Source organism: Pezoporus flaviventris, unplaced genomic scaffold (assembly GCF_033815535.1).
Source record: "Pezoporus flaviventris isolate CSIRO_AGI_PZ_B2104156 unplaced genomic scaffold, CSIRO_AGI_Pfla_v1 ptg000001l, whole genome shotgun sequence".
Taxonomy (NCBI): domain Eukaryota; kingdom Metazoa; phylum Chordata; class Aves; order Psittaciformes; family Psittacidae; genus Pezoporus; species Pezoporus flaviventris.
Genome location: NW_026892549.1, coordinates 17,539,193 through 17,557,300, shown reverse-complemented (window position 1 = coordinate 17,557,300; position 18,108 = coordinate 17,539,193). Strand labels below are relative to the sequence as shown.

Here is an 18,108-nt window from a genome sequence, read left to right as displayed (position 1 = left end):
ATCATTAATGTTTTGTCAGCTGAGTGAAGTTATATGCTTGATGCTTGGTTATGCTCACTTGTTTGTATGAAACCTTTTGAAAATCTAGATTGTGTCCCAGCATTGATTTCTGACTCAATCAAAAGGCTTTAATGGAAGAGCTATGTAAAAAGAACTAGGAAAGTGATTGTGGCCTGTGACAAGATTGGTGTGTTACATATCCCATGCAAACAACTGCTGATCAAAAAAGATGATTAAGGAGGTTTGAGATGATTTTAGACTAGATTAGTATCTGTATCTGCTTACTGCTCTGTTGTTATTTGCTTTCCTTTGGTCAGTTATCATCTTGACACTTACTGCTGGACCAATCCTATTCTCAACATCCACGGTAGTTCCCCTGAAGAATCAGTTAACTGCAACTTTTATTGAAACCCATTTAGTGGGCACACTATGCTATCTAATGATTGCAATCAAACAACTCAAAAAGATCCCTCATTAATAGGTAAATTAACATCCAAAGAAGACTAGTAAAGGATCAAGAGGGTTCTCAGAGTTGGAGAAAAGTGAAGCTGCATGTGATGAGCCCGGTTACTGCATATATATCATTGTTGAAGAGAGTTTGAAAGAAATGTGCAGCAGGATGTAGGAAAATGCAAGCTTAAAAAAAGCAATTCTTTTGTTACATAGTTTAACTGTTACCTCATTTCAGCCCAGCCCAGAAAATCTCATTGATGTTAGTACAGAAGTTTAAAGTTCCTTCATATGTTTCTGCAGTTCAGCCTAGCTCCAATCAGAGCAGACTTTCAGCAGATTCATTGATTTTTTTGTTTGCTGTTAAATTTTAAAGCTTCATGTATATGTTTTTGCTTCAATCTGTTTCAAAAGTGAAGTAGAAATGATTAAATGATGTTCCACATTTATTTTCAAAACATTCCTTTTAAGTTTATTAGTGTAGCAAGTGAAGGGTAACTGAAATAATTTAGCATTTTATTTTAGATTCTTAAAGTCCTAAAATGCACGAGCAAGCTGCTGTCAAACTTGCTAAATAAAAATCTCTGTTTAGACAAAGACCTTGTGTTACAACTTTCACATGTGTGTGTGGGTTCACTCAGGTATTACAGCAAAGCTCCAGAAAATAGGATCTTATAAAAATTGATACATTCCCTCTAGTTGTCTCTTAGCTGCTAGTATGGTCATTTCATGTAACCCGTGTTCTATTATTGTTCCATATTTCTGTTTCAGTGGATGGTTTGAAATTGTAACTGGCTGTTTTCTGTAAGTGATACACACCCTTCTGGCACTTCCCTCAGAACTTGCTTGCTTTAGGATGTGGAGCTGCTATAGATTTCTTAGCCCACTTGATGGACTTTTAATTCTTGTATGGCTTAGAACCAGTCAGCTTGTCATTCCTGCTGCATGAGACAGGCCCAAACCCACTGGGCTCCTCTGTAGGATCCATCTAATAAACCTCTGCTCTGTAGCAACTTTTTTCTGAAGTCCTCATTCATCCATGTTCATTCCTGCCAAGCTAAGCAAGCTGTTTAGACCCTGTGTAGCGTTTAATTTGTTATCAGTGTCAGAACTATAGAAAACCCTGAAATAAAGGTCTGAATACAGGAACCTGAATATAAGGTTCCTTATACTTGGCTGTTCCACACCTTCAGTGTCTCTGTTCAGAACCTGGAAGAGTTTAGCCAACTCTCCCAAGAAAGCCTGTTAGATCATCTTACCTGCTTTATTTCCATACCTTTTTGGTAGTGCCCTTATGCTGAACAGCATCACAAGAATCCTTGCTTTGCGTATTTCTCAAGAAAATGAATTTCTGTTATGCCTAAAAATATAGCTGTCTGATTCTTTTTCCTGGGACTTAAGTCTTCCAGCATCTACTTGTCAACTTTGTGTTTTTAACTTATGAACAAACCTAAGGAAATAAGATCTCACATTATAGGAGAAGACTTCATTCCCAGAGCTGATAGGGGAACTGGCATGGGAGAATGATGAGAGGACTGAACTACAGAGAAAATGTGTTCCTCTACACCAGAGTAATTCTTAGACAGTAACGACAGTGGTCAGCAGAGAAGATATTCCCAAGTGAATGTCTGGACACTAGACAATGTCTGAAGATAGACACCCTTCTGCCTCTTGGTGATTTTCAAATGGAACAGCTACTGTGTCAGGGAATGAGAAGACCCTGGCTCAAGCCAGTCTAGAAATAAAGATGTTATTTTTAATTTTGAGTACAGGTGGGTACAGGTCCCTGCCTCAAAAAGTGTTTCATTATTTTTTTATTACTGCAACGAGTCCAGCAAAGGACCTTTAAGATGAAGGTCACTTCTCCTATGAGGAAAGGTGGAGAGGGCTGGGACTGTTCAGGCTGGAGAAGAGGGGATCTTACCAATGTGTATAAATACCTAGAGGAGAGGGTGCAAGGAGGATGGGGCCAGGCTCTTTCCACGTGTTCCCAGTGACAGGAAAGAGGCAGTAGGCACAAACTGACACATTTGAAATTCCATTCCATTCATCATTTCTTTACTGAGAGGGTGGGTAACACCAGAACATATTGGCCAGAGAGGTTGTGGAGCCTCCACCATTTGGAGATACTTAAACCATGATTCAACATGGTCCTAGGTAATCAGTTGCATCTTACCTTGCTTAAGCAGGGTGGGTGGCCTGGATGTCCTTGAGAGGTCTTTTCCAACCTCAGCTGCTCTGTTTTCTTCAATCTGGAATAATTGTAACCATAAACATGGCTTCGTATTCCCTTTTGCAGAATAAAGAATTGAATGTGGATCTCCCAAAACCTGGGTAAGAGGGCTCAAGGTATTTATGCTATGATATAGCACTCTGGATCTATCGTCATTAAATAAAATTTGGAAACTACTTATTTGTACATACTGTTTGAATTCCTTAATATATTAGGGATGACCAAAAGCAGAATATTACTGAGGGGGTGGGAGGAAGGGAAAACCTACTACTTAGCAAAAACTAAGGTATTCATATGCAGCAAATATTCAAGTGGGACTGGTCACTTTTAGTTTTCTTTTTCTGGAGGAAAAAAAAAAAAAGAAAAAGATTCAATGCAGATGCTTAGAGCTATTTGTATCGCGCTACTTATGTCTAAGGGTTATTTATGCTAATATGTCTCTTCTAGTTAACAGAAAATAGGGGGGTGAGGGAGAACAGGTGATCTCCTGTTCTCAGAGATCTCACCCTGATCTTTGGTGTCCCACAAGTGCTCAGTCTGCTCCCCAGTTCTTACAGAAACTCAACATACCTGTGACTGTCACATTAAAGGATTTGGGAGGGTGATTTTTTCTTTTTAAGAATTAAAGGATAGTTTTACCACTGCCAAAGAAGCTCTACCAAATATATCTTTCATTAACAATTTTATCACTATCATTATTATTACATATGTTAGTTCCAATTTAGGGAACAAGTTCCAATTTAGGGAACATTTCCAAAATTCTGAGAAGATCATAAGTGAAGAGTAGTATATCTGTGCTAAGGAACACTGCAATAAGATTTCTAATTTTTCATATGGTGCAAGTTTGAATTCCCATTTGAAATAATTTTGTAAGAATACCAGAAAGAAAAATAGGGGTTTCTATGATGTCTGCCATTACATTACTACACAGTTAGACATATGGACAGGTGCAGTTTGCATGTATGTATCCTAAGTGATCCCTCTTGCATATTTTCAGGCATCCATGTCCAGCTCCAGTTTCCATGTGTACACATTTGTTCTCTCCTTGCAAACCATCCCACTACATTTTTTGACATTCATTCAGTGCCATTAATACTGGCTGGCACAAAGTTATCCCTGTTCTACCCCACTGTCCCATGAAATAATGAGTAGCATTGTCCAAATAGGGTTGAGAGGGAGGGAAGTAGAGAGGTTTGAGGTTTCAGGATCTTGTGCCTTTTTTTCTTCTGGCTGCTTACATTTTCCTAGTTGCAAGGATAATTTTTTACTTGCTCTCTTCCTGTAAAACATGTAATTGGTGAAGATAGCTGTTACCTAGCTTCCTCCCCTGTTCCCCCTTGAAAGGAAAGACAGGAGATTTCAGAAGGTGAAACACAGTTATGAACAGGCCTCCACTGAGAATTACTTACAAAAATGGAAGGAGATAAAAAAGGAGTTTAATGCTCAGCTAAATCATAATTCTTAACTTTGGGGTTGGAGTTGAAGCTGGGAAAAATTGTATGTACTCTGAGAGAGTAAGAGCATAAATGAAAGTTATTTGAAGAACCCCCAAACTCAAAGTTGTTATTAAAACATGGGAAAACTAAAGATACAAATCACTGAGGACCTCAGACTCCAGAGAGCACTGGACTCCTGAGCCAGTTTTTCAAAAGCACAAAACAGAAGAATTAATAGAGTCTGTGCACATAGCTAGTGAAATGCAGTAAAGGCGGTAAAATATATATTAATATCTTAGTACCTACTGTAATATAGAAAACCAGATGAAAAATGGCTGAAATGCTTGTTCCTTTAAGGAATGCAGAGTACTGTTACACTTGACAAATCCATTGTAAAAAGAGCTGGCAAGCCAACAAAAAGCAGACACTGTTAATCCTGTTGAAACCAGTGTGAAACAGATGAGCATACAACTGTTCTTGACAGCACCAAGGTAAATCAGGGCTCCACACTGAGAACAGTGTGCTCGAGAGCACTGAAAACAAGTCTCTAACTATTATCAATTACTGAGGATGTGTTGTCTTGTTTAACCAATAAAGTGTATCAGGAATATGTCAAAAATGGATTTCTGGCATGTTGAGCTGAGTGATCCATCCCATCCCCAACATGTTTTGTTAAGCGGGGTGGTACGCCCTGTAATGTGGGTGCGGTGGAGCTGGTCCCTGCCGTGCTTCCATACGTGCTGAAACAGCAGTCCCGGCAGCTGCTGGGCAGCTGAGGTGCAGCTGATGTCTCCCTTCCCACAGATAAGTGGGATGTTTGGTATACAGGACCACTATAGGCACTGGTCACAACCCTTCACAGCTGGCAGGGATCCTGCGCTAATTTTGCACAGTTTGAAAGCTGACAAAAGATGAAATCTTTGTCACTGGATTCTGTTGATTTCCACAGAGTTGGTTGAAAGTGAAGTGCTGTTTCAGAACTGCTCAAGTTGAAAGGTGTGAGTAGACTCTCCATTCATTCATAGGTTCATTAAGAAATTTATATGTCACTGAAAGTCTAAGCATTGAAGGGGAATCTAAGATCTGATGTTACTGAGATGATTTTGGTAATTTTGCCAAAAATCTTTTCACATACAATTTTTTTGCCTATTATGCCAGTCAGTTGCAAATTGTACCTTAGCATGCAGAAAGCTGGTGCTTACTGAGTGATTATGTATTGCTGGTAAGATTATAAACCTTAGTTTGTAAATGGGTTACATGGGTTTTCTTCCCTCTCTCAGTTTGGCAGGTTCACTGTATTGCACAAGTCTGCTGCAGGACTGTCTTTTCAACTATTTCTTCCAGGTTCTACAGTGGAAAGCACAGCAGGAAGAGGCTGCTAAACTAGAAGCTGCTGTAGCTGCTAGAAGAAAGGAAAAGAAAGATGAGAAAGAAAGGCTACAGAAAGAACAGGAAATTATTCGTAGAGCTCAGGAGAAAGAGAAAGTATGTGAATCTTTTACATGTTTTTGCATATATTAATATACAATTGCCTTTAAAATCTTTAATTGATCTCACTACCTTGTAGTCTTGTAAAGTATTAGGAATTAGTATAGAGGTGAGCAAATGGTTAGTTGAGTCTTGCTATTATCCACCTTAGCTTTAAAGCTGCTTGCTGTTACACAGCAAATGTACTTCGTTGCATGTCTAAAAAAACCCCAATCACATACACAAATAAGTGTATGTGACTGTCTCTGCATCACAAAAAATAAGTGCAGAGCCACTACTGGATTTCTAACTCATACAGCTTTGTTCTTTTTAGCATGTGGCAAGGACTCTGAAAGCTTCCCATCCTGCAGTTAAGTATGCTGCAATGCAGCAAATGAACCTTACAGGGTATTGTCTGCAAGAGAGCACACTGCACTTTGCAGCACAAGCACCTTAACAGTGGGCCTGAAGCCCAATGGAAATATTAACCATATCAAGATATTGGAAGTCTGGAAATATTCTAAGTACTTAGGTGGTGACTACTTGGGAAATGGCTTTCATGCATACCTAAACTTCAACTTAATATAAGATCAGAAATCCACTATGGTGAATGTAATGCTTTTAGAAAATCAAGCTACATCACATGTATTTGTGTTGACCTTTCTATTTAAATGATACGGCAAAACTCCAGGAGGTTTTATTAGAACTTTACCTCTATTTCTGAGTATTTTTTATGCTGAAATCTGATATGTTTTGAATCCAACTCACCTGTGGTGTATTTGTTAAGACTGCATGGAAAAAATAAGTCAGAGAATGTCATAGTTTCTTATTGCTTTGTCTTTTAAGTGCTACTCAGTAAATAGTCTCTTTTACTGGACTACTCATGCCAGCATATCTGCAAGAAGAGGCACTAAAAGCTGTTCTCTTATAACATTCTAGTTAGAAGTTAAGAAAACAAGGCTAAACTGTTCCAAAGAGAATATTTTCATGAGGCATATGATGGGTTTAGTGATATCAGTACATGTCACACTACAGGAAACTAGTGGAATAGAAGGAAGAAAACAAAATCTGTAGATTTTGCCACCTTGTCAAATGTATAACATATCCTGCTGGGAGTAAACGTTTACTGGTGGGACTACAACATGGCCAGGTAGACACCCTGGAATCTGATGGACTCTCATGTCCATAGAGATGTCTATAGCAGTGATATTCCTTGCAGGGGAAAAAGCCAGACACAAAACTGTCCATACTTACAGCAATCTGTTTAAGTTGTAACTGAAACAATTTACAGCACTTACTAAAAGCAGTAAAAAGATTATAGCAGAGCAAAATAAAAGACTTGCAGGCAGGTGGAACCGACTGCTGCTTTAGCAAAAGAATGAAAATAGTACTACACTACTTGGAATTTCCTCTTCTATTTTTATAGCACTCAAATATCTTTTCCTTGCTTAGTCCAAATATGTCTTCATGCCATGTCAAACAGGTCAAGAGCAGAAGTTCTTGTAGCTTATTGTATTCCTAGTAGATAGTTTGCATAACCATTGAATTTGGTTATATCAACAATTCTGCAAGGAGCACTTGACTGAAACAGTTACCTGGAGAAAAGAAGCTGAAGCTGTGAAAGCCTTCTTGTCTTGAGATCAACTCGTGGTTTCTCATTGCTGCAAGTCCCCAGAACAAACATTTTAAAAGTTGCCTGTTTTCAAATTGATTCTGATTAATTTGTGAGTTCATTCTTCTTGGTCATGTCTGAATTTGCATACTTCGTGTATCCAGTTTATTCTCTAGTTGAAGAAGTCTCTGTTTACATCTAATTTTATTGTTTTCCTGCAATTTATCTTGAAAATGAATAGTATGCTAAATCATATAGTTAGCAAAATTGCAACTAGTTGTCCCAGAGCCAGTTTCAAGAGATGTTTCTCTTTCCTTCAAAATACACAGAAACACTCACTTTTTGTAAGAATCAGAAAAGCACAGATTGGAAGGGACTCGAGAGGTCTCTAGTCCAATCTCCTGCTCAGGAATGAGGTATGACCAGGTAACTAATGGTTTTATCCTTATTTTAATTTATTTATCCTTAAATTATCTCTAATATTTCAGACTGTCATTCCAGGTTCAAAAGTTGAGAAAGGTGTTGCAACCCTGCACTTTCAGAGAAAACCAGGCTCAATTTAAATCACTCTTGGTTTAACCTTAAATTGGCCTATTGCATATATTGCTGGTGAACTTTTTAGACATAAACCTCTATAAAAAGACAGAGGAGAAATTTTTAAAATTATGTGCAATGTGTGTTACAATACTATTATTTATGTTGTGGGTTTTTTTTTCCACACTGACATGTGTTTGCTAGTGTTTGTTCTTTGCTGATATGTTGTTACTGTTCTTACATGCTGGATTTAAAGTTATAAAATAACAAGGCAGAACTTCTACATTATGTGTCTGCAGTCATCTTCTATGACAGAATTTTCAGAGTGAGATGTGATCAGGTTTTGGCTGGTATGGATAATGCGTAAGTTGTTTCAGTTGGAACATGTGATTGTGAGATGCTGTGGTTTCTCCCCCAGCACTGGACACAGTAGTGCAGGGAGGGGCAGCTCATGTTAAGTGATGGTTTGCTGCTTAGGTTATGAGAAACTTAGCTGCTGCTTTTCTTTCTGTTACAGCTTGTTCTGCTTATTTGTCTTTACTCACCCTGTGATTATAGTGGCAGGTGGCTCTGAAACCAGAAGGAAGGGAAGAGGATTGGTGAGCCTGTGCTGATCTAACCAAGCAGCAATGTTAATTTTTTGTGCAAATAATTTGGTTATGCAAACTTTCTGCTTGTCTTTGGCCTATGTGTAAAGTCGGTATAGAACTGCCTATGCGCAGATGGAAGAGCAGCTGTTTGAGGCCAGCAGTCATATGTTTCATTTAAGTATGTTACATCTTAGATCCTTAAAAAGTGCCGCTAACCTTATACTGCAACTGCTTTTCTGGTGAATGTTCTACAGCAGCATGAAGATCATGTAAAATGCCGGTGATCAGTGTAAAAGAAATTCCCAGTCTCTACCTAGCCTGTAATCTATCAGGTTATATGTCAAGTACTTCCAAACCTGAGAATGGCTAAAATGACATTAAATCTTAAATACCAATGTTACATTTGTTCTGTTGGACTGCAGATCAGATTTTCCCTATATATTTAGAAATGGAATTTCAGAAGTATCCACTGGCCCCTAATTAGAGTTTATGAGAAAACCTTCAGGCAATTTGAAATACAGAAAGGAAATAATTGCAAAAGACAGAGTTTTATTTCATAAATATTGAGTGTTCAAAAAGAAAAAAAAAGAAAAAGCATTCTAAGAGTGTTCCTATGGAGACAGACTGGGAGAGCTGTAGTTGTTCAGCCTGGAGAAGAAAAGGCTATGGGAAGACCTTAAAGCAGCTTCCAGTCTCTACAGAGGCTGACAAGAAAGCTGGAAAAGGGCTTTTTACAAGGGCATGTAGGGAGAGGACAAGGGGGAATGACTTTAAAGTGGCAGAGAGGAGATTCAGATTAGCTCTTATGAAGAGTTTCTTCCCTGTGAGGGTGGTGAGGCACTGGTACAGGTTGCCCAGAGAAGCTGTCACTGCCCCATCCCTGGCAGTGTACAAGGCCAGGCTGGATGGGGCTTTGAGCAACCTGCACTAGTGGAAGGTGTCCCTGCCTGTGGCAGGGGGGTTGGAACTGGATGGTCTCTAAGGTCCCTTCCAACCCAAACCATTCTGTGATATGGTATAAAGGGGATGGTATTCTGACTGCCGTTTCAACTGAAATCTGCAAAAGAGGCTTAAATTCAATACAGTTCAGTGGATGATACAGAAGGTTTTCTTGCTCTTTTATAAAGCTTTTGTGAAATGATTTTATAAGTAAATTTCATTGTACGAAATTGACTGTGTTTTGGGGTGGTAGGATAAGGTCTCAGACCTTCACAGGAAATTTATGCATTTAACTGTAAAATCAAGATATTATTGAGGTATAATTTCAGTTGCTTTTATAATTAATTTTATAATTAATATTTTTGTAGTTATTAAAATTCTTCAATTTTCTTAGATTTTTCTATCTTTCTCTAATTCTATTTATTTTTTCCAGCTGTATTTTAAATTATAGAAACATAATGCTGTTTTGTCAGTGAATTACAAGTGGCAGCATTGTCATATGCTTCTTTCATGATAAACAGCCTTTTCAAAAACTTAATCTTGATTTTCAACAGAAACACTATCTTTGTATTGCTGGAAGCAATAGCTTTTAGTGAATCATGTAGCTTTTCTCTATTTGTCAAGACGTCTGTTAAGGAATTAAGGGGTTTCTCAGTCAGCCCTGAGGTGGTATGAAACCCCATACTGTTCTCTCGCTATTCTTTTGGATTCTAATTTGGAATTACACCAGGGTATGTCGTTACTTCTGTGTCCCAACTTGTCTTCCTCTTCTGGTATCTGCACGAATGGATAAAAAAGCTCCAAAACAAACTAAACCCAAACCAACAGAGTGGAAATGAGAGAGTATGAAGTACAACAAAGAGAAATTGCAAGAGTGCTAACCCTTGTAGATCTGTGTCATCCTAACTCTTATTGTTGGGATAGCGGAGTACTTAGTATAATGCAGAAAAGAGAATATGTGGTACAACTCATATTCCAGGTCATCTCCAACAGGTACTAGAATGTGTTATTGTTACAACTGAAACAGGCAGGATAGGTCAGCATAGCTTCAATTAGGGCAAGAAACTGCAGGATCAGGTCTTATATTGAGTTGTGCTGGGGTTTTCCATAAGGCAAAAAAATACAAGAAATGGCTGGAGCTTCATGTTGCCAATATGCATAATTCATACCTTTCGTAGACAGAGTTGAGGAATTACGATCATATCCACCCACCTTATGTAGGTCTTATATTATTACCGTAATAAGGATGCTGTGCTGTCTACAGATGTCTAAACCATTCCTGAAAATTAGTTGCTGAAATTAGGTAAACTAAAGGGCTTTCTTTCCTAATATGTAACTTGCCCATTAGTGCTTATGAAAAAAAAAGTCTTAGCTGTGATTTGATGTGTCTTCTCCTTATCTTGTTGTCTTTGGTTGGTTGGTTGGTTGGTTGGTTTTTCTATTCGCTGTTGATGGTAATTGTTTGCATATATTTTGTATTGCTCTTAACCTTCTAAACAATGCATGGCTTTCATGAGATGAAGTCAAACCTAGCCCCTAGTGCTGGGCTTTACAGTAAGTAGCTGAGGTCCCACAGGTGGCAGGGAGAAGAGCGACAATGGAACCAGCCAGGAGCCTGACCAGCCCTGTCTCTTGTCTCCAGCAGTGGCCCTAAAATTAGAGGAAACTGCTACAATAATTTCCCTCCCTTCAGGCTACTTTCCAGTCTCCAGCTGTTCCCTGATACTGATGTGGTTTTCAGTTTAGTAACACCTCTGCAGGGGCTCTCTTTGGGAAATTGTCTTGTCTTTCCTGAAGCATGTGTGAACTTCCTGCATCCATCACCTTCTTCCTGTTCCTCAGCAGGCTCTCCATGGCTCTCTAGCCAAAGTGAGCTGGGCTGGTGCGAATCCAACCCTTTGAGCTATTCTAGGGCACTTTAACTGAAGGACCGTTCAATCACTTGGGCAGCACAGTTGAAGGTTTTGATGGCAGAGTAGGAAAGCAAGGAGCAAATGAAAGTGGTAGCCTTGAGTCTGCAGTTGAAAATGATATTCAAATTAGTATCCACAGTCTGATTTTACTGTTTCTGTGTGTGGGCTCCACACTCCATGTTCTCCTAGTAAATCTTTTGTTAGCCCATACTGTTCTAAAATAAAAATTTTATTCTAAAAAGAGCAAACTTGGATTTTCTTTAATTTAATGCTTTTATTACTTTATTTGTTCTCACTTACTTGGCTTGTGAATTATTGTTATTTTGTTTACTGCATTTGTTCAAACTCTAGGTGAAAAAGTACTGGGCTGAGAAGCAGCTCAAGTGGCAAAAACAGGAAGAGAAAAATCTACAACATCTAGAGGAATTAAGAAAATTAATGTCTGAACAAGCAGTTAAAGACAGAGAAAGGTAAAAGAAACTAAATGTGAACACCTATAGTATCAATAGGAACTTCTTATAGTCTAATTTGCTTTGATCTCCCAACTTCCTATATTAGAATAAATTGAGATAAGTAATTTTTTTCCTTCCTGTTTGGCAGTTACTTTGGTCTATACACCAAGTATGCATCATTGTATCTTGGATGCAGTTTACTTGTTAGTTTGAATTAATTTGTATTCATCAAAGTTTTAGACCTCTGTAAGCACTAAACTAGTGTAAACATGATAGGGTGCACAACATTAAAATCAGCTCCCTTTGTGATTTTTTTAGCTTTAAGTGGGTAATAAGACCTACATTCCTACTTTGCAGACTTATTTATAATTAGGCTTGTTTTGTTTTAGAGTCAAGCGAGAGGAGAATATTAACCACTTAACAGCTTCAAAGTTACTTATTATTCTTTTAGAGGGTCTTAAACTGCGTATCTAGTTGTAGATGCTCTTCACTTGTTTGATGTAATTTAGGACTTCAACCTAAATCTGAATCCATGTAAAGTCTTCATTATTGAATATGGCCTTTAATGACCTGCCGAAGAAATACTTGATTTCGCAGAGGAATTCCTCTGTCACAGAGGAGCATAAAACCCCCTGTCTGTAGTCTGGCTATAATTGCTCTCCAATTGTAGGCTTCCTTTTTTTTCATAGAGGGAGCCACCAAGCTGCATGGACCAGAAATGTGATTAAAATAAAGTACCATTGGCACTAGAATATTAAACTTGGTCTTAAGCATTCTGTGGGAAACACTACTTCAATCTTATTTCGTTATGATACCTTGCTCACAGCTGAATTTAAATGTCTGTCCTCATGCTACAAATATATCTATACCTTTCCTTAATTGTACCTCCAATGATTTTAGCTCATAGCAAAAGAAACATACGTACTGGAATTACTGAGTTTTCAGCAGAATTGATCAGGAAAAAAAATGACTTTTCTTTAAACCTGTGTACTGCACTATGCCATACAATTGGGGAATGTTCTTTTCTTATGCTAATAAACCTTGCAGAATAAAATACAAGGAAATGGCACAGCTCACTGAGGAACGCAGGAAGGAAATAATCACAGCTTTAGGCTATTACAAGTCAAAAGCCAGTAAATGCTTAGTATTATGTTTTCCAGAATTGGCATACTCTACAAAATAAAACAGGTTTTAAAAAACTGCTTGCTGTTTGTGAAGATTAATAATTCTTTGAAATTACTTAATGCTTTTCATCTTCAAAACCTTCAGAAATATAAATCAAAGGGCAGAGACATTATTGTTATTAAGGGCTGTAGTGCTATGAGTACAGTATAAGGCATTTTAAAATATATATTGTACTGAACTAAGGTAGACACACTGTCGTCATGATTTTACAGTACAGAACTGCATTCCTCTAGAAATTAATAGTATTCTTACGTGTTTCACCTACTGCAGCAGATAAATTGGTTTTGAGTCTTTGCAGAACTGATCATGAAAAATGGCATGGGCCAGCGCCACAGTTCTGATCTGACATGAAAATGAAAAGATTTTTGGATTGTGAGCAGATTGGTGATTCCAAATACAAGATACGGCCTGGATAGTGCATAGCGTTTAGAATATGATGTCTATGTTTCTATGAGTAGATATAATAAGGTATTAGGAAATGGTTTGCTGTTATCCTGAATTACTTTTAAAATTAATTTTAAATTAAGTAATCAGGTTCATAAAAAGGAAAATTATCACAGAGTCACTGTGGTGCTCTATTTATTCAGGTCTTGCTTTGTAACTGCAAGATGGTGAATAGCCAGAGCTATCAACAGATTAAAAAAGAGAAGGATTAAAGGCACTTGAAAGTGGATTTGGAATTTCAAGTGACCAAGTCCAAATTTGCTTTCTCCAGCTCCTCTGCTCAGTGATTGTCTGACAGTGGAGACATTTAACTGATTAGACATTTAATTTTCTAGTGTGGAAGTTCCTAGGTAGCTGCAGTTTTATGCTGTTTGTGTCTTAGAACTGGTGTTTTCAGAGCAGCTGGCTACCCAGCACTTGCCTACACCCCAGAGGGTTTGAGTTTATGTAAGTTCCCACAGATGTTGATCAAGTAAAAGGTGGTGAAAGTAGCAAGCTGAACACAAAATCCTAATAAGCAATGCTATTTGCATTCAGCAACATGGGAGAGGGGAACATTCAGCATTCAGCAACAGGGGAGAGAGGAAGATTGTTCTGTGATTTCTGCTCCAAGCCCATCTTCTGTATTATTTCATGGTTCAACAGTTATAGAATCATAGAATTGTTAGGGTTGGAAAGGACCTTAAGATCATCTAGTTCCAACCCCCCTGTCACAGGCAGGGACATCTTGCACTAAACCGTGTCACCCAGGGCTCTGTCCAAGCCAGCCTTGAACCCCACCAGGGATGGAGCATTCACAACCTCCCTGGGCAACCCATTCCAGTGCCTCACCACCCTCACAGGAAAGAATTTCCTTCTTATCTCCAATCTAAACTTCCCCTGTTTAAGTTTTAACCTGTTACCCCTTGTCCTACCACTACAGTCTCTAATGAAGAGTCCCTCCACAGCACCCCTACAGGCCCCCTTCAGATACTGGAAGGCTGCTATGAGGTCTCCACACAGCCTTCTCTTCTCCAGCCTGAACAGCCCCAACTTTCTCAGCCTGTCTTCATACAGGAGGTGCTCCAGTCCCCTGATCATCCTCATGGCCCTTCTCTGGACTTGTTCCAACAGTTCCATGTCCTTTTTATGTTGAGGACACCAGAGCTGCACACAATACTCCAGGTGAGGTCTCATAAGAGCAGCGTAAAGGGGCAGGATCACCTCCTTCGACCTGCTGGTCACGCTCCTTTTGATGCAGCCCAGGATACGGTTGGCTTTCTGGGCTGCAAGCGCACACTGAAGCCAGCTCATGTTCATTTTCTCATTGACCCACACCCCCAAGTCCTTCTCCGCAGGGCTGCTCTGAATCTCTTCTCTGCCCAACCTGTAGCTGTGCCTGGGATTGCTCCGACCCAGGTGTAGGACCTTGCACTTGGCATGGTTAAACTTCATGAGGTTGGCATCAGCCCACCTCACAAGCATGTCAGGGTCCCTCTGGATGGCATTCCTTCCCTCCAGGGTATCAACCGAACCACACAGCTTGGTGTCATCGGGAAACTTGCTGAGGGCGCACTCAATCCCACTGTCCATGTCAGCGATGAAGATGTTAAACAAGACTGGTCCCAACACCAATCCCTGAAGGACACCACTCGTTACTGGTCTCCAGCCGGACATTGAGCCATTGACCACAACTCTTTGTGTGCATCCATCCAGCCAGTTCTTTATCCACTGAGTGGCCCATCCATCAAATTGATGTCGCTCCAATTACAAGGATGTCATGTGGGACAGTGTTGAACGCTTTGCACATAGCAGTTTATTATTTCCTATTGAATATTTATGAAACCGTGTCTGAAAGCAGGGTTCTAATGAAATTATGCTTATCAAAAATCACATAAGTGTGTACCCACAATGCTTCAGAAAGGTATCTTTGCTGAAACTAATCAGCTAAGCTCATTTTTCAGCTGGTAATTTATTAAAATTATTAAGACATTTTGACCTTTTCTATAAAGTTGAGTTTGCTTTGAAGAAATAGTAGCTAAAATATTACGAAGTTTAATAGAGTGAAAGAGAATTAACAACTTTATTTGGATGTGGACACTGTGAAATCAAATCTCAAGTAAATATTTAAAAAAAAAGTACTGGAAGGATGTTCCAAATTAGGAACATGATGTATGACTTAATATGTGTTTACAAGTTTCTCTGCCTTCCCTGAGTGCAGATTTCATAGCCCTGCCATTGCCCTCTGGCATGAAACTTAATCTTTGTTAACACTGGCCTTGGTCTCCCCAGCATGAGCAAGATGATGATCTCCTTAGGATAAAATAGTAATGAAAACATGAAGCCTCCTTAGGAGCAACAACTGCTGCATCAAGATTCTGCGTCCTTGCTCTCCTCTGGTCTCTTGTCAGTGACTTTTCAATTAATTGCAATCACATCTATGCAAATAGGGTATGGAAAATCCAAAATGTTCCCCTTTAGCAATGCTTTACATTCCTATGTACGAGAAAACTTTTGCAGGAGAGACAAAGTATGTGACATTAGACCTGAATGAGTGCCCCTCAGTGTTCCTTCTTGGTAATTTACAGAAGTTTCCAGAGTACTGAAATTCCTGTCTGATCACACTGGAGTATTTTAGAACATGTATCATAGTAATTGGCTCAAGCAGACTGAAAGGTTTTCAATATAACAATTTTTTTGTCATTTTTCAGTAAAATATGAATATCTGCTTGTTATTAAATTTTCTGCATAGAAAAAGATTAGGCTTTCTCCCTGGAACAAAATTACTTCTGAAGATTACTACTATAAGCATTCATCTGCGTAAACTGCAGTGGCCACAGTAAGAAACTGAAAGCCTCTGGGGCATCCTCAGGCAGCTTTGTACCACTCTCTTGTGACAAAGTTGTTTGTCCTGGTAATTGTTATTGGATAATTGATGCAGTGCTCTTTTCTAGCTACCGACATAACTGTACACTTAGTTCTGATTTTTACAGTTTATAGCACAAGTTATATACTCCTTTGAGCTTACTAAAATTTCAAGTAAGAAAATAAAAATACATTTTATTGTAGTTGAAGCAACTCCTTCTTCTCCATTTCCCTAAAGGGAACTTAAAATTTGAAGGGTAAAAGAAGGATAATTCTTTGACTGCAAGGCATGGTAGTGGCAATTCCTATGTAAGGTCTAAAAGTGACATACCAAAGGATACCCTGCAGTTTCATTCAGAAACAAAGTTTGGCAGTGAACTGAGGGTTATTTAGGAAATACAGTTGTGTCATATTGTATTGTCATATGCTGTAAATAAATGTTCAGGGTATTTGTGCTAACTTCCATTTTTTTCCTTTTGAAGAAGGATGTAATTCTCAAGTTTTCATGCTTCTCCCAGTAACAAGATTGGGAGTGATGTGTTTCTTTTAATGGAAAGGGTTATAGGAAAGAGTTCTGCTATACACAGATGTCAGAGAACATTTCTTCTTGGCAAAGAAGATTTGGGGGGGGAAAAGTGACAGGGCTATATAAAGCGTGCTAGAGAAAATCTGTGTTCTGGAAATGAAATCTGAAAGGTTAGCCAAGTTGTTTGGAAAAAAAAAAAACGCACCCCCCCAAAAAAAACTCTAACCCCCCCCCCCCCCCAAAAATTTACCCCCCCCCCATCTCTCTTAACTCCCTTCCCCCAAAAGTCCGAAAAAACAAAAAAGCCCACATTCAAATGAAAAAGCATTTTTGGTATTTTTCAGGTGTTTTGATGAACCACAGAGTTGTTGTTATGTGGCTAGAGAAAACATCAGACTAGTTTTCAAACTGAAATAGCATAACAGAAATTTAAAATTAACCTTGACCAATGCTTTTTCCATTTGTGTGTATGCTGGTTTTCAGGGTAAAGTTTAGACGAGCATTACTAGAAAACCGGTTGCTGGAGAAAAAGGAACTAGCCCTTCAAGCAGCACATGAAGAAGAGGAAAAAAAGAAATGCCTTGCACTGCTACGACAACAGGTACTTTTATTTCCTTGATGTAGTATTTTCATATACAGTAATAATACAAGCACATACTGTCATATTATGTGAAAGATAAAAGGAACAATCTATCAAAAGCAAATAAATGAAGAAGTTAAAATGGTCTGACTTAAACAGTAATTCTGTCATGTTATAAACCCCGTGTGCTTTGTAACTGTGACAACAGGAACATTATGATGTTAAATTGCACTGTAGAAGTTGTTAATATCTGCAAATAGATAGATACTGTTTTTTCTGGGTTGGATATGATTACTTTGTTGTTGTTATTTGTTTGTTGTTGGTTTGTTGGGGTTTTGTAAAATAATCTTAAGTCTGCCTCAAGTGTTTGGCAAGATTTCTGAGTAATTTAAATTCTTTTTAAATTCTGAAAACTTACAGACCTTGGATAACTTTTCTTCAGAGAGATTTAACTCTCTCTGAAACTTTGGCATGTTATTTTAAAAAGGACATCTCAGAAAATGCTTGCTAATGTTTGTCATAGTAAATGTAGTGTTTTGTGTTTTTTTACTGCTGACTTTTTAAGTAGTAATTTTACCATCATTTACATTTCCATATCTATTCTTCTTGGTTTTCCCTCCAAAGTTTAAAAGGAAAAATCAGGATTTCACATTCTTTACACTATAGGAACTGCAGCCCAAATGTGCACCCGAAGGAAAATAAGGGAGGAAGAAAAGAAGCTCTCCAAACCCTTTTGATTTCAGATAATTTAAACATCACTAATACAGCAGCTTTCTCCCCAAGACTGCATCAAAAGCAGCGTGACCAGCAGGTCAAAGGAGGTGATCCTGCCCCTCTGCTCTCGTGAGACCTCACTTAGAGTATTGTGTGCGGTTCTGGTGTCCTCAACATAAAAAGGACATG

The 18,108-nt window shown here is 38.6% G+C and overlaps 1 protein-coding gene across 4 annotated transcripts in view; it reads left to right on the top strand.

The window, feature by feature from the left end:
* The window catches only part of CCDC148 (coiled-coil domain containing 148), a 58,676-nt gene that overhangs the window by 35,907 nt on the left and 4,661 nt on the right, over positions 1–18,108 (top strand). For 2 of the 4 annotated variants that reach the window (XM_061446284.1, XM_061446291.1), the window contains exons 10-12: positions 5,464–5,604; positions 11,526–11,644; positions 17,109–17,226. In XM_061446284.1, the coding sequence (XP_061302268.1) occupies positions 5,464–5,604; positions 11,526–11,644; positions 17,109–17,226 (378 nt within the window). Of the gene's footprint in view, positions 1–5,463; positions 5,605–11,525; positions 11,645–17,108; positions 17,227–17,829; positions 18,042–18,108 lie in introns of those variants that run through there. The other 2 variants (XM_061446310.1, XM_061446300.1) reach the window with 2 other exon arrangements.